The sequence below is a fragment of the Misgurnus anguillicaudatus genome, chromosome 6 (genome assembly GCF_027580225.2).
Source record: "Misgurnus anguillicaudatus chromosome 6, ASM2758022v2, whole genome shotgun sequence".
NCBI lineage: Eukaryota > Metazoa > Chordata > Actinopteri > Cypriniformes > Cobitidae > Misgurnus > Misgurnus anguillicaudatus.
This window is the reverse complement of record NC_073342.2, coordinates 19,850,102-19,863,629: the sequence shown is the minus strand read 5'-3', so window position 1 is coordinate 19,863,629 and position 13,528 is coordinate 19,850,102. Positions and strand designations below refer to the sequence as shown.

Genomic DNA, 13,528 nt, shown 5'->3' with positions numbered 1-13,528 from the left:
ATTTGTGATTGTGTTTGTTAAAAAAAAAAACTAACATGAAATAACTAATGGAAAGCCATTATTTACCACCATTACCATACTGTGAGTCTAATAGTAAATTACGCAGAAAATGTAGTAGTAATAATACTATAATATTCCACGTTACATCTACAAAAATGTAACATTTTATGCAGCCGTAGATAGTTTACAAAAACCAATATATTTGCATTTTTACCTCAGACCTTTATTATGAAAATGAGTTTGAAGACGGAAGTATGTATGTGTATATTTGAGACGCTGAGACCATGCACCGTTGAACGAGCTCGTCTGTCATACAGAAGACAGCTCAGATATTGGGGGGAAGTATGTCGACCTTGTCATTGCCTCTTTCAAATCTCGTCAGAAATAAAGACAGCTTCAAAAGACTTATCACAAACTTTAAGTATCTGCACACAAAAAGCAGAAGATGTTTGGTCGACAGCGGATCGCCGTGGATGTTTGGTGCGCGGGGACGGAAATCTGGTCTCGTGTCCCAGAAGCTGAGCTCACTGAGAGAAGTGACAGCAGCGAACATGTGCACAAACTCCAGTGACGACAAGATCAGCTGGCTCTGGTCTGTTTACAATGAAACTAAAAAGCAAACGGAAGGTTAGTCCTCAATTCATCATCTAACGTTAATTTGAGATCATATTTTCTCCACAGGTTATCACAGGTGATGGTCATACAGAAGACTTACATATTGTTTTATTTTACTGACAGTCTAGGGATGCAAAGCAGTAAATAAGAAAATTTGGTATATGCTCTCATTTGTTATATTTATGATATTAGCTACATTTACTGAAGTAGCCTAATAGCCGAACTATTATTATGCACTACATAAGAATATTTGCTGACATGTAGTTTGTGAAAACTCAGGTAAAGTATTTTTTATATAATTGACTGTTTTCTACAAACAATCTACAGTATGACATAATGTAAAAAAATGTGAAAAAATTTATCCTTGATATTAATATTGACTGAGTAAGGTCATGTCAAGGATTGAAATCAATGAGTGAAGTAAAACTTAATCTCATATTAAGGTTATGAAACTTTCAAGATTTATTTGTAATTTATACAGCTGTAATACATTGTTGTACTTATAAAATATGAAAGGAAAAAAACTTTTATTATGAAAGTAATTTAGGGCTGCATAATGATTAATCGCGACTAATCGTTTGCAGAATAAAAGTTTTGTTTGCACACATATATGTGCGTGTGCTGTGTATAATAATTATGTATATATAAACAAACAAACAAACAAACAAACACACACACACACACACACACACACACACACACACACACACACACACACACACACACACACACACACACACACACACACACACACAAACACACACATTTAAGAAATATTTACTTGTGTATACAAATTTTTAATTTATATAATTTATTTTATATATAAATACTTAAAGGTATTGCGGAGGATTTTCTATTTCTGGGTGGATCATCAAGACTATTGGTCCTCCTAGTTGTCAATCAAGAGTGTTGTGCAATTGCATTTTTTAAAAAAGTGGAGAAGGTGGTTCTTTTCTAAAATTTGAGAAAATCCTCCGCTATACCTTTAATATATAAATATATTTTTTCTCTGAAAATTCTACATAAATATGTGTCTATCTACATATACATAATTATTTTACACAGTACACACACATATATGTGTGTGAACAGAACTTTTGTTCTGCAGGCGATTGGTCGCGATTTATCATTATGCAGCCCTAGAATCTTCACATGAAATTATGTAATTCAAAAAAAGTTTTAATTAATCATTTTAATTTGCATTATTTTTCATCATATGTCTAAGAAAACTATAAAAAACACAAAGAGTCCATACTTTATTAACACACACGTGTTTTTTCTCAGATTTAGTACCAGTGATATCAAACAACTTTGTCAATCCAGACACAATCTTTGCCAATAATGAGATGAGCCTGCAGGACATTGAGATCTATGGTTTTGATTATGACTACACACTGGCTTTCTACTCCAGTCACCTTCACACCATCATTTTCAACATCGCTCGGGATATTCTTATACAGGAGCACAGGGTGAGTGAATCCAGAAGTTTATTGGTGATATCGATTATATGTGTTAATTTGTATTCAGTGGATGAGTATTACCATTGTTGAGTCCTATTTCCTTATGTGTATTTACAGGAACATGAAGTCTTTTTATGTTACAGTTTTTAATGATTAATAACTTTGCTTTAACAGCAAGATCATTGAGATGTTGTCAGTTTGGCTTTTGCAACTTTGAAATGCATTTTTTATTTCGGTTCTCTCAAAATTAGCAAAAAAAAAATTGATTTCTCTGTTGTAAAGACATACAGTATATAACTCATTTATTTGCTTATTTCCCCCAAAAGTCTAAAACCAATATATTTTCATTTTCTATTCTCATATCAGTATCCTGAAGGATTGAGGGAATATGAATACATCCCAAATTTCGTGATCCGTGGTCTGCACTATGACGTTCAAAAGGTATGCTTGTGTTTCAGATTGTTCATGCAATTGGTTTGAAAGTTTTGCCTAATCGTTTTGTCATTTGAATGCTAGGCCTTACTAATGAAGATAGATGCCTTTCATTATATTCAACTGGGTACAGTATACAGGTAGTGTGAATATTTGCTATAATGCATATAATTATCATATAATTATTCGTTTTTAGTCTCCGCTTACTGTTATGTCTGTTTCTTTAGGGGTCTTAATCCTGTGCCAGATAAGGAGGTCATTGCAATGTACGAGGGCTCCCATGTACCCCTTGAAATCATGAGTGACTTTTATGGCAAGGTTTGTAGCTTGCAGTTCACTTATATGCAGAAAGCTCTTTTGCTTGTCTTTGTTTTTATATTAACTGTTTTCTGATACGGCTCTTTCAATCTCTGTACAGAGTTCTCATGGTCACACAATGAAGCAGTTCATGGATATCTTCTCCCTTCCAGAGATGTCGCTTCTCTCTTGCGTGAATGATTATTTTATGAAGCACAATATCGATTATGAGCCTGTTCATCTCTATAAAGATGTCAAGGTATATTTACAAGATCAAAAAAGCTGTAAAATAATTTTTTGGTCAGTATTTTACTTTATTATAGATCTTTATTATCTATTTTTTATAAGACTTTTCTACATTTGTGGGTGCAAAGGATGAAAACTTCAAGCGTAAAAGCATTTATTTTTAAATCAATGATTTTAGGATTTTAGCAATTTCCAAGTCATATATACGGTACTGCTGATATCAGAACCCACTTGGATAAATTTAGGTTTTGATAAATATAGATCCAACATTTTGCTATTTCAGTTTGGTGTAAGCTGCATGAACAGCAATGGTCTAATTTTAGTCTGAATATTTATAAGCACCATCTGTGTCGCATGCATCTGTTCACGCAGTTATAGATGATACAGATTTCCTATTGGGTCTATGGATTTTGGAAAAAAACTTTCCTACATCTAACTTTTATTATAAAATAACAAATTTTGAAGTATTCCCTTTGCTGTTCCTTACAAACACCACTTTCCTTAAATAAAATGAATGAGAGCTTTCACAGAAGGCAGCTGGCAGCACGTCTGTATATTTTAAGGTCTTTGTGTGTTATTTCAGTGCAACACATTGACGTCCTTTGATATTCTGGGTCTGGTTTGTATCTCTGTTCCCAGGAGGCTATTGGAGACGTTCACATCAGAGGCCTTATGTATCGAGCAGTAGAAGCAGATATCGGTAATTTCTCAAGCTTTTATATTTTTACCTGCATTGGAGACACAGTTTAGGGGATAGTTTATCCCAAAAATGAATATTGTGTCATCATTTTCTCACACTCAAGTTGTTCAAAACCTGTATACATTTCTTTGTTCTGCTGAACACAAAGGAAAATATTTTGCGCAATGTTTGTGACCAAACTAATTTTGAGCATCATTGACTGTCATAGTATTTTTAGTTCCTACTATGGAAGTTAATGGTGCTCCAGTTTCCTGCTTGATTACAAATATCTCCTTTGTGTTCAGCAAAACAAACAAATTATACAGGTTTGTAACACCTTGAGGGTGAGTATGTGATGACATCATTTTAATTTTGGGGTGAACTATCCCTTTAAGCAATAAGGAATAAGAGGCCATGCTATATTTTATATATATATATATATATATATATATATATATATATATATATATATTAGGGCTGTCAAAATTAACGCGTTAATAACGCGTTAACGCAAATTCATTTTAACGCCACTAATTTTATTAACGGAGATTAACGCAACGCGCAATTTCTGTTTGACCCTTGGTCCAGCCCATAGTTGTATGAACAGAGACAAATGTGACTCTCTCTAAATGAGTAAAAGGTTTTCATAGAAATAAGAACATTAAGCAAATTGTCTACCAAATCCAATGCTCTAAATGCTCGTTGGACATCTGATATGATCTTTATTTATACGTCTGAGAGGTGTAACGTTACCGTCCTCCTAATGCTTAATCTAATACAAAGATGCGTCTCAATTCATTTTGGTTTCGCTTTTATGCATGACTTAGAAAATAGACTGCAGGACTTGCTTGATGTTAAAATAGTCATTAAGAGAGATAAAGTTCGGTACCTGATTAATGTTAAAGAGTTATTAAGAGCGACAAGACTCAAAAGCGATCCCCTCACGCTGACTGACTGACATCTGAAGCGCGTGCACACAGACGCGCGAGTGCGCGACCTGGAGACATCTACACAAAATTACAGTTTTACAAATATCTGTTTTGATAAGAATTCACGCAGGTAGGCTCTATAATCTGTTATGTTTTAAGTAAATGTTTGGTTAACTGTTGGGTAAAACTATCTGATGTGTAACATTATATTAGATCACTTAGATTTTAAGCAGTCTGTCTCAATGTCAATCAAACAAAAGGAAAAAAAGTTGAACATACATTGATGATGTTTTTGCTTTGTGTGTGCTAAATCTATTAGTTTTACCAGTGATTTTAAGGTATTGATGTGGTAATATAATGTATGGATGTGGAAATGTTTGTGGTAATTTGACTCTTTCAACTTCAAACACGTGTAGTTCTGTCATATTTTGTTAACAAATCATGCATTGTTCTATGTTTTAATAGAGAATGTCAAAATATGAACAACTATTTTTTTAAAATTTGCTAATTCCGACTCAACTTGCCAGCACAGGTCACAAATGATGCAGCAGCAAACAAAAATAGAGAAAGAAAAATCTTCTGAAAGGAAAATTCATATACAAAACAATGGTTGGTGATTCTGTTAAAATGTAAACAGGCTGTTGTTAACATACATTTGCATAAAGCATCTATATATGTATATATGATTAGAATATTAAAAACCTGAAAAGTGTTAAATTAGGGTAAATTTAGAATGGATAAAAATGTGCGATTAATTTGCGATTAATCGCAGTTAACTCATGAAATCATGCGATTAATCTAGATTAATTTTTTTAATCTATTGACAGCCCTAAATATATATATATATATATATATATATATATATATATATATATATATATATATATATATATATATATATTAGGGCTGTCAAAAGATTAATCGCGATTAATAGAATACAAAATAGGCCTATATATATATATATATACATATATACATATATAATAAAAACATATATAAATGTTTCTTAAATACATACATGCATGTGTGTGTATTTATATAAACAAAATAATTACACACAAAGATACACACACTCATATATTATGCAAAAACAAACTTTTATTTTGTATGCGATTAATCTCGATTAATCTCGATCTTTTGACAGCCCTAATAAGGTGATTCTCAAACTTTTTCATCGTGCGGCCCCCTTTGTGTATGGTGCATTCCTTCGCGGCCCCCCCCAAAGAAAATTTCTGACAAATTTTTTTCTAAAACTTCACATTTTAATTAAACAAATTGGGGCTGTTGGTTGATAGCCTTCTTTTTTTTAGGTTTAATTCCACAGAAATCATGATAAATTAATGTATTTTATAAAATGTCATAAAACTGGGGCCCCCCTGGCACCATCTCACGGCCCCCAGTTTGAGAACCACTGCCCTAATATATGTCATAAAAATAGTAATCTGTGACTATAGACATATTATATAAGTATTATATAAGACATATAAGTGCCTTATTGCTTTTTTAAAATGCACCATTATTTTATTAACCCAATCCTAATAGTGAATATTGTCTTTTTTATCTACAGAGAAATACATATGTTACGGTGAACAGACGCATGCTGTTTTACGGAAGCTCTCCAGAAACGGAAAGAAGATGTTTTTGATCACCAACAGCCCCTTTGATTTCGTGTTAGTGCAACTAAGATTTACTACAACTGAAATCACCTGATATACAACCTTCTCGTACATATTTTAAACAAACATGTTAGGACTGCCTGCTTTTCATGCCATGTCATTAATTCCCTTATTGTAGAGATCGAGGGATGAACTACATAGTTGGCAAAGACTGGCGAGACCTGTTTGATGTTGTCATTGTGCAGGCTGACAAGCCAAGTTTTTTCAACGACAGGAGAAAGTAAGTAGTGAATTCATCCAAGACAAAGATAATAGATAGAACAAGATTGGGCACTGCTGTTACTATGAATAGGGGAAATGCAACGCCCATTATGGCGCCACTGGCGACTGAAGTCCCACCTTCCAGTAAAAAAACAATCATCAAATTGTGTTTTTAATTAAATCTGTATTTCCCCATTCAAGTAGATAGGTGTTTAGTCTTGCATGACTGAAATAACTGCCTGACCCGAGTGCCAAGACTTCCATAAAGGGACTTTAAAAAAAAAAAGCATGACAAATGACATGCATGGAGGTAGCATGCAAGGCTTTCTTGGATCGAGATGGTAACATCATGTTTTTTTTTATAAAGGCCATTCAGACGAGTTACTGATAAAGGCGTGTTGTTATGGGACAGGATTCACCACCTTGAGAAAGGGCAGATCTATAAACAGGTACAATCGTTCATGCCCCAGCGTTTTGCTGCGAGCTCTTTCTGTTCATTATTGAAAATCGTGGAAAGTCATCTGTTTACTTCTTCTGTTCTCAGGGAAACCTGTATGAGTTTTTACGGCTTACGGGCTGGAGGGGCTCCAAGGTCTTGTACTTTGGAGATCACATTTACAGTGACCTTGCTGTAAGGAACTTCTTTATTTTGCATTCGAAATTGTTGCCTTTTTAATCTGCTTAATGTTATTTGGTTTGATCCATATAGCTCTGCTACAAAACCTACTGAGTTGATTTTTAAGTCAGCATCTTAACTGTCATTAACCATCTTAACCTCATAAGTTGCCAAATAAATAGAGCCCTGCATGGGAGATGTGATTCACGACTTGTAATAAAATGTATCTATGTATAATAGGTCCTAGCAGACCCTATGCATCATATTAAATGTTTCGCTTAGCTATGTGTGTAAGCATTGTTTTGGGGTGATTTTGCAAACTGTGCTGTAATGAAAGTGATGCCTTTGTGTGTAGGACCTGACCCTAAAGCACGGTTGGAGAACAGGAGCCATCATTCCTGAGCTACGTAAAGAGATCAAAATGATGAACACAGAGGAATATGTCCACACTATGACCTGGTTGCAGGCCTTGACCGGACTACTCGAACAAATGCAGGTTAGACCATCAGCAGGCACATCAAAAAAAGCACTTTTCTATAGTGTACTATATATAAAGTAGTGGTTTTCAAACTGGGGTGCGGGGCCCCCAGGGGGGCCGCGAGATGGTGCCAGGGGGGCCCCAGTTTTATGACATTTTTATAAAATACATTAATTTATCATGAATTCTGTGAAATTAAACCTAAAAAAATAATGCAGCACTACTTTGTATAATTTAATGTTTTGTTTAATTAAAATGTGAAGTTTTTTGAACTGTTTTTTGTCATAAAATTTCTTTGGGGGGGCCGCGAAAGAATGCACCGTACACAAGGGGGCCGCACGCTGAAAAAGTTTGAGAACCACTGATATAAAGTAGCAACTTTTCAAAAGGGCTGCAAGATATGAAGAGTTTAGTTCCAAAACGAGAGAACTCAATGTTTGTTTATAATTATTATGTTATCATGTTTTTATTGTGTTTTATTGTGACATTTAGCTGTATTTTTTAGTTATAAAGGCTTAAATAAAAAAACAACAACTGCAGTTTGATTGATACTAATTGGAATGCACAATCAAAATACAAGATTTTTGAAAAAAACAGAGTTATCTCTATAACTCTTCATATATTGAAATTATCTAAATATTTAAAATGTGCATTTATAAATGTGCATATTGGAATGGTTTGCAATAACTAAAGGATTTGATGATTTGTCGTGACTAATCGTACGCAGAATTTTGTTTACATAATATATGTGGATGTACTGTATATAATAATACATGTGTATAATAAAAAAATTATAGAATAAATATTTATATATTATATATAAATGTATATACACATGCAAATATTTCTTAAATATATACTTGCGCGTGTGTGTGTACATAATTATTAAACACAGTACACTCACATATATTATGTAAAGAAAAACTTTTATTCTTTGAACGATTAGTCGCGAATAATCATTAGGCATCCCTATATATAAGTATTTTCTTATATAATAATTATGTTTTTAAAGGGCACATATCATTAAAATCAGATTTTTCCATGTTTAAGTGCTATAATTGGGTCTCCAGTGCTTCAATCAACCTAGAAATCAATACAGTAACTTAGTTTTGGTAAACCGTTCTTTGCAATCATGTGAAAAAATAGGTAATTGAAATCTGGCTCCCCTTGTGATGTCAGAAGGGGATATACTGCTCCTTAATCTGCACTATCCAAACACGACACTGACATTTAGTGCATTTGCATTTTAAAGGACACACCCAAAATGGCACATTTTTGCTCACACCTACAAATTTTAACATGCTATAATAAATTATCTATATGATATTCGAATTAAAACTTCACATATGTACTCTAGGGACACCAAAGATTTATTTGACATCTTAAAAAAGTGAAATGTCCCCTTTAATTGTTTGAAAAAGGGTAACTTGGTTTTTCGTTCACTTCAGTGATCTAGCTATTTCATTTAAACTTGAAAGATCAAAGTTCAGGATCCATGAGGTTTCTTTGCGTGGGCGGGTTACGTTTTTTTTCATGTCGTATACTGTACGTACAAGGCTTTATTTATATGGTTGTAATATTCACATTTCAATAGTTTTATTTATTAACGTACAATCATTTGTACAATGAAATTAGCGGCATACAAATGTTTTATGAATCACACGTGAACCCTGTCATAAGATGATATTTGCGCACAGGTCTGCAGTTGTTTCTACGTTAGATTGATTCCATTGACTACATATTCACTGTAATGTAAATAGCTGTCTGACAAATATATTTAGTGATATGATTGTTAAGTGTTAGTGTGTTTTCCTTGTGATCAAAGCAGATGTCTACCATCTTTAATACCAGCCTTGACCAGTAATCAGGTTTGAGTATTCGCAGTACGAAAGGTTGCATTTGTCTTTTATCTGGCAGGTGCACAGAGACTCTGCGTCACAAACGGTGATTCAGCAGTGGATCAATGAACGGGAGGATATGAGGTAACTAATCTTACATTAATCTTTAGACCTTTACTCTGCATCAGCCATACAAAATCATACAGTGTATATATAACTCATCTTGTAAATGTATGAACTCCTATATATATATATATACATTGCCAATGTATAGTTCTTATTTGTAGATTAGCATTTGTATTGGTGGCACAATGGGGCAGTTTCCTGGATAGGGATCAGACTAGTCCTAGACTAAAATAAATGTAAGATTTGCCCAAACTGAAAACAACTTGCTCTGACATATTATAAAATACATCAGTGCCCTTTGTTTTGCTTCAAAATGCACACAAGTAACGTTTTTAGTAAGGCATGTTTGTTAAAACTAGTTATATTTCCTAATTAAACTAATGCCTAGTCTTGGTTTAAGCTAATCCCTGTCTGGGAAACCACAACTATATGTTTAAAATGTTTATCAAAATATTAAGACCTATTGTCAGGCATTTTTGTAAGATATTAACAACATGTATAACGGGTGATGTTGAAACAACATTAAACGACTCAATTTGGCAGGTTGCGGGCTAAAGGCGTCTTCAACGCCCAGTTCGGGAGTCTTTTCCGTACGTACCACAACCCGACCTACTTCTCGCGTCGACTCTCAAGGTTCGCCGATATCTACATGGCTTCCCTCAGCTGTCTGTTAAACTACGATCTCCAGCACACCTTCTACCCCAGACGCACGCCCCTGCAGCACGAGTCTCCTATCTGGCCTGAGCAAACCACCACCGGAGCCATGAACATACAGAGCCACAGGATAAAGACCGGATCAGAGTAGAGAGGATGTGAGACCGATATTAGTGTGTCTTTAGTGTTACTAATGTAACGGTATGTTATATTTCATTGGAGATCAAACTGAAAATCTATTATTAACATAATTAATAATAGTGAAATTCAACGATAGTAGTGGTGTTGTGGGTTAGATGTCCTCTGATGCACAAAAATATGTGTAACAGCTGAAGTATAAAATGCTATTATATAATGGGGTAGGTTACAAATTGCTTTATTTTATACATTACTATTGGTTTAACTAAAGAAATTAAAGGCATGTTTTGGGTGAACTATATCTTTAAAAATGAAATTTTGGTTTTAAACTCAGTGGCGGCAGGTGTCATGTGTCTGGCTCTTCATGTCATAATGGGAACCTATGTGCGTCACATGTCGTGTCAAAATATGTGCCTGTTGCATATGCGTCTAATAAGTTCATGAGTATTTAGTAAAAGCGAACATCCATTTTATCATAAACGCTTACAAAGCGTCTGTAGCAGGCACGTATTTTGACATGAATGCACATAGGTTCACATGATGCAGGGAACACATATTTTGTCATGACGATCCACACCCATGACGATGTTTTGATGAATTTCGCATTCGTGCGTCCTCTGAAAAGTAGCCACAAGCCACCACTGTTTAAACTAAAGGAAAGTGGATAAGACAGTGGGTCTCATTCACTAAGCATGCGTACGCACAAATTTGTTAATGAAATATGCGTTCGGACGTTTTAACTAACAAATCGACAAAAAGAAAAAAATGTATATAAAAATTTCTTCTGAATGTTTTCAATAACGTAAGAACAACTTAAACCATAATCATGAACAAGGAAAAATAACCCTATAATATTTATCTGTGTTATATATATTTTTTCTTGTTCATGATTATTGCGTATGTGTGGTCTAAGTTGTTCTTATGTCTTTCCATACATTTAAACAAATTTAAGTATGAAAGTTTTGTTGAACCATGAATTGTTAGTTTAAACGTTTGCATGCACATTTTACGAACAAATTTGTGCGTACGCATGCTTAGTGAATGAGACCCAATGTGTTCATTTTTAAATTTCATTTACATTTGCTCATTTACAGAATTCATGTGTTGGTCTGCGCTAAAGTACACACAGTATGGTATTAAAGTTGATATGCATGTAGTTTGTGTGCATAATCAAACTAGATTGTTTGTTTTCTAGTATTGTCGGTTTCCTGAAAGCTGCCATTGGTCGGAAAAACAGTCCCCTCCCCAATATTACACCATTAGATAAATAATTGGAGTTGTGTTGGGCTAGTTGGGAGTGTTTACAGTATCGGGGGAAGTCAGCCTACAAATACACTGTAAAATGTAAAGGTTGGATTTCATATATTAGTAACACAATTGTTTTTACTTAATAGTGGTGTGTGTAAATGTTAGCGACATCTAGTGGTAAGATTGTAAATTGCAACCTACAGCTCACCTCTCAATTATAAAACGCATATGATAGCCACCAGAGGACAAACATGGACGAAACACGCTTTCTATAGCAATTTATCCGTTTAAGGCTACTGTTAAAACATGACGGTGACTTTGATGTAAGCGGACCCGTGATGTATGCCTCACTTTAAGTGAAAAACTTAAAGGGACACTCCACTTTTTTTGGAAGGTATGTTCATTTCCAGCTCCCCCGGAGTGATTTGATTTTTACAGTTTTGGAGTCCATTTAGCCGATCTCCGGGTCTTGCGGTACCACTTTTAGCATAGCTTAGCACAATCCATTGATTCTGGTTGGACCATTGGCATTGCGCTCAAAAATAACCAAAGAGTTTCAATATTTTTCCTATTTAAAACTTTACTCTTCCGTGGTTGCATCGTGTATTAAGACAGACAAAAAATTAAACGTTGTGATTTTCTAGGCAGATATGTCTAGGAACTATGCTCTCATTCTGGCGTGGTGATCGGGGACGTTGCTGCCGTGGCATGGCTGCAGGAGGCACAAAGATATAACGTAGTGCCCGAAAATAGCATAATATCATTGCGCCTCCTGCAGCCATGTTGCGGCAGCATGTTTTTTAAAAAAGTGGAGTGTCCCTTTAAGTTACATTTTTAGATGTTACCAATTGAAGTAATTTTTTAAGTAGATCTAACTTTCACCTTGTACAGTGTAGCTTACTTGTAATTGCTTAATTGTAAATGTGTCTTAATCTGGTATAGAAGAAAATGCTGTATTTTAACATTTGATAATCATCACACTCCTGAGCTGTCAATACCTTATTTTTGTATTAAAAAGTTTGTCTTGACACCATGTTAAATGACTGGGGATGAACTGACGTACAGTATATAAACAGAAGAGTATTTGACTAGTTTTGTGCTGTTTTAAAGATTTTGCCTCATATAGTACGAGTAGGTAAAGTTTTTTTACAGTGTTTATTTTTGAAGTTCGATGTTCATCGATGGCCTTTGTGAGTTCACCTCCATTAAGCTTATTAAAAGGGAGAAAATACTTGAAGTGTCACATGTTTAAATGAATGTGCATGTAGAAAAGAGTTTGTCACTTCTGAATTGCTCCCATACAGTATATTCATTCGTTGTTTTAGCCTTACATCCAGTGCTTTTGCAGTATATGACAATAAAACACTTTTTTATGAGGGACATTGTGTGACATATTAGATATTAAAGTTATAGAAGAATATTTATTGTTGTTTAAGGTGGCCATACAATTCTTACTTATATGTGAAGGAGCGTATTGTACTTTTTATATGATGGCATGTTGGTTATTGTTGCTCTTACTTTACTTTTATCATTGTTTTGAGAGGCCAGCAATAAAAGATTATGCTTTAATAACGCACAATTTTATGTTTATCTACTCGTACAAATCGCCTCTTTGTTTTTGTTGTTTTTTACCGTACCATTGCTGGATTTTTTGACATATTTGCCTTTAAAAATTGTATTTAAGCTGTTTTTTGTTATAACCAATATTTAAAGGGTATTTTATTTGTGATGTTTATTACAAATATACTGGAATTAAATTATTTGTTGGTGCATTATTTTTTGTAATTGATTATTAAATGCTATTGGTTGTGAAATAAAAATGCTCAATATATATAATTGGGCTGGGATTAAAAGTCTATCCAGTATGTCTAATTGTATTTTCCAAGGCAGATTTT

At 34.1% G+C, this 13,528-nt stretch overlaps 1 protein-coding gene across 1 annotated transcript; it reads left to right on the top strand.

The window, feature by feature from the left end:
- The first annotated feature begins 212 nt into the window (after positions 1-212).
- nt5dc3 (5'-nucleotidase domain containing 3) lies at positions 213-13,489 on the top strand. The gene is made up of 14 exons (XM_055192600.2): positions 213-627; positions 1,900-2,084; positions 2,442-2,516; positions 2,592-2,647; positions 2,735-2,825; positions 2,926-3,063; positions 3,690-3,750; positions 6,226-6,328; positions 6,453-6,554; positions 6,903-6,984; positions 7,080-7,166; positions 7,507-7,647; positions 9,547-9,611; positions 10,137-13,489. Exons 1-14 carry the CDS (start codon positions 345-347, stop codon positions 10,396-10,398), a joined length of 1,731 nt encoding a protein of 576 aa, XP_055048575.2. The 5' UTR covers positions 213-344; the 3' UTR covers positions 10,399-13,489.
- The last annotated feature ends 39 nt before the right edge of the window (positions 13,490-13,528 follow it).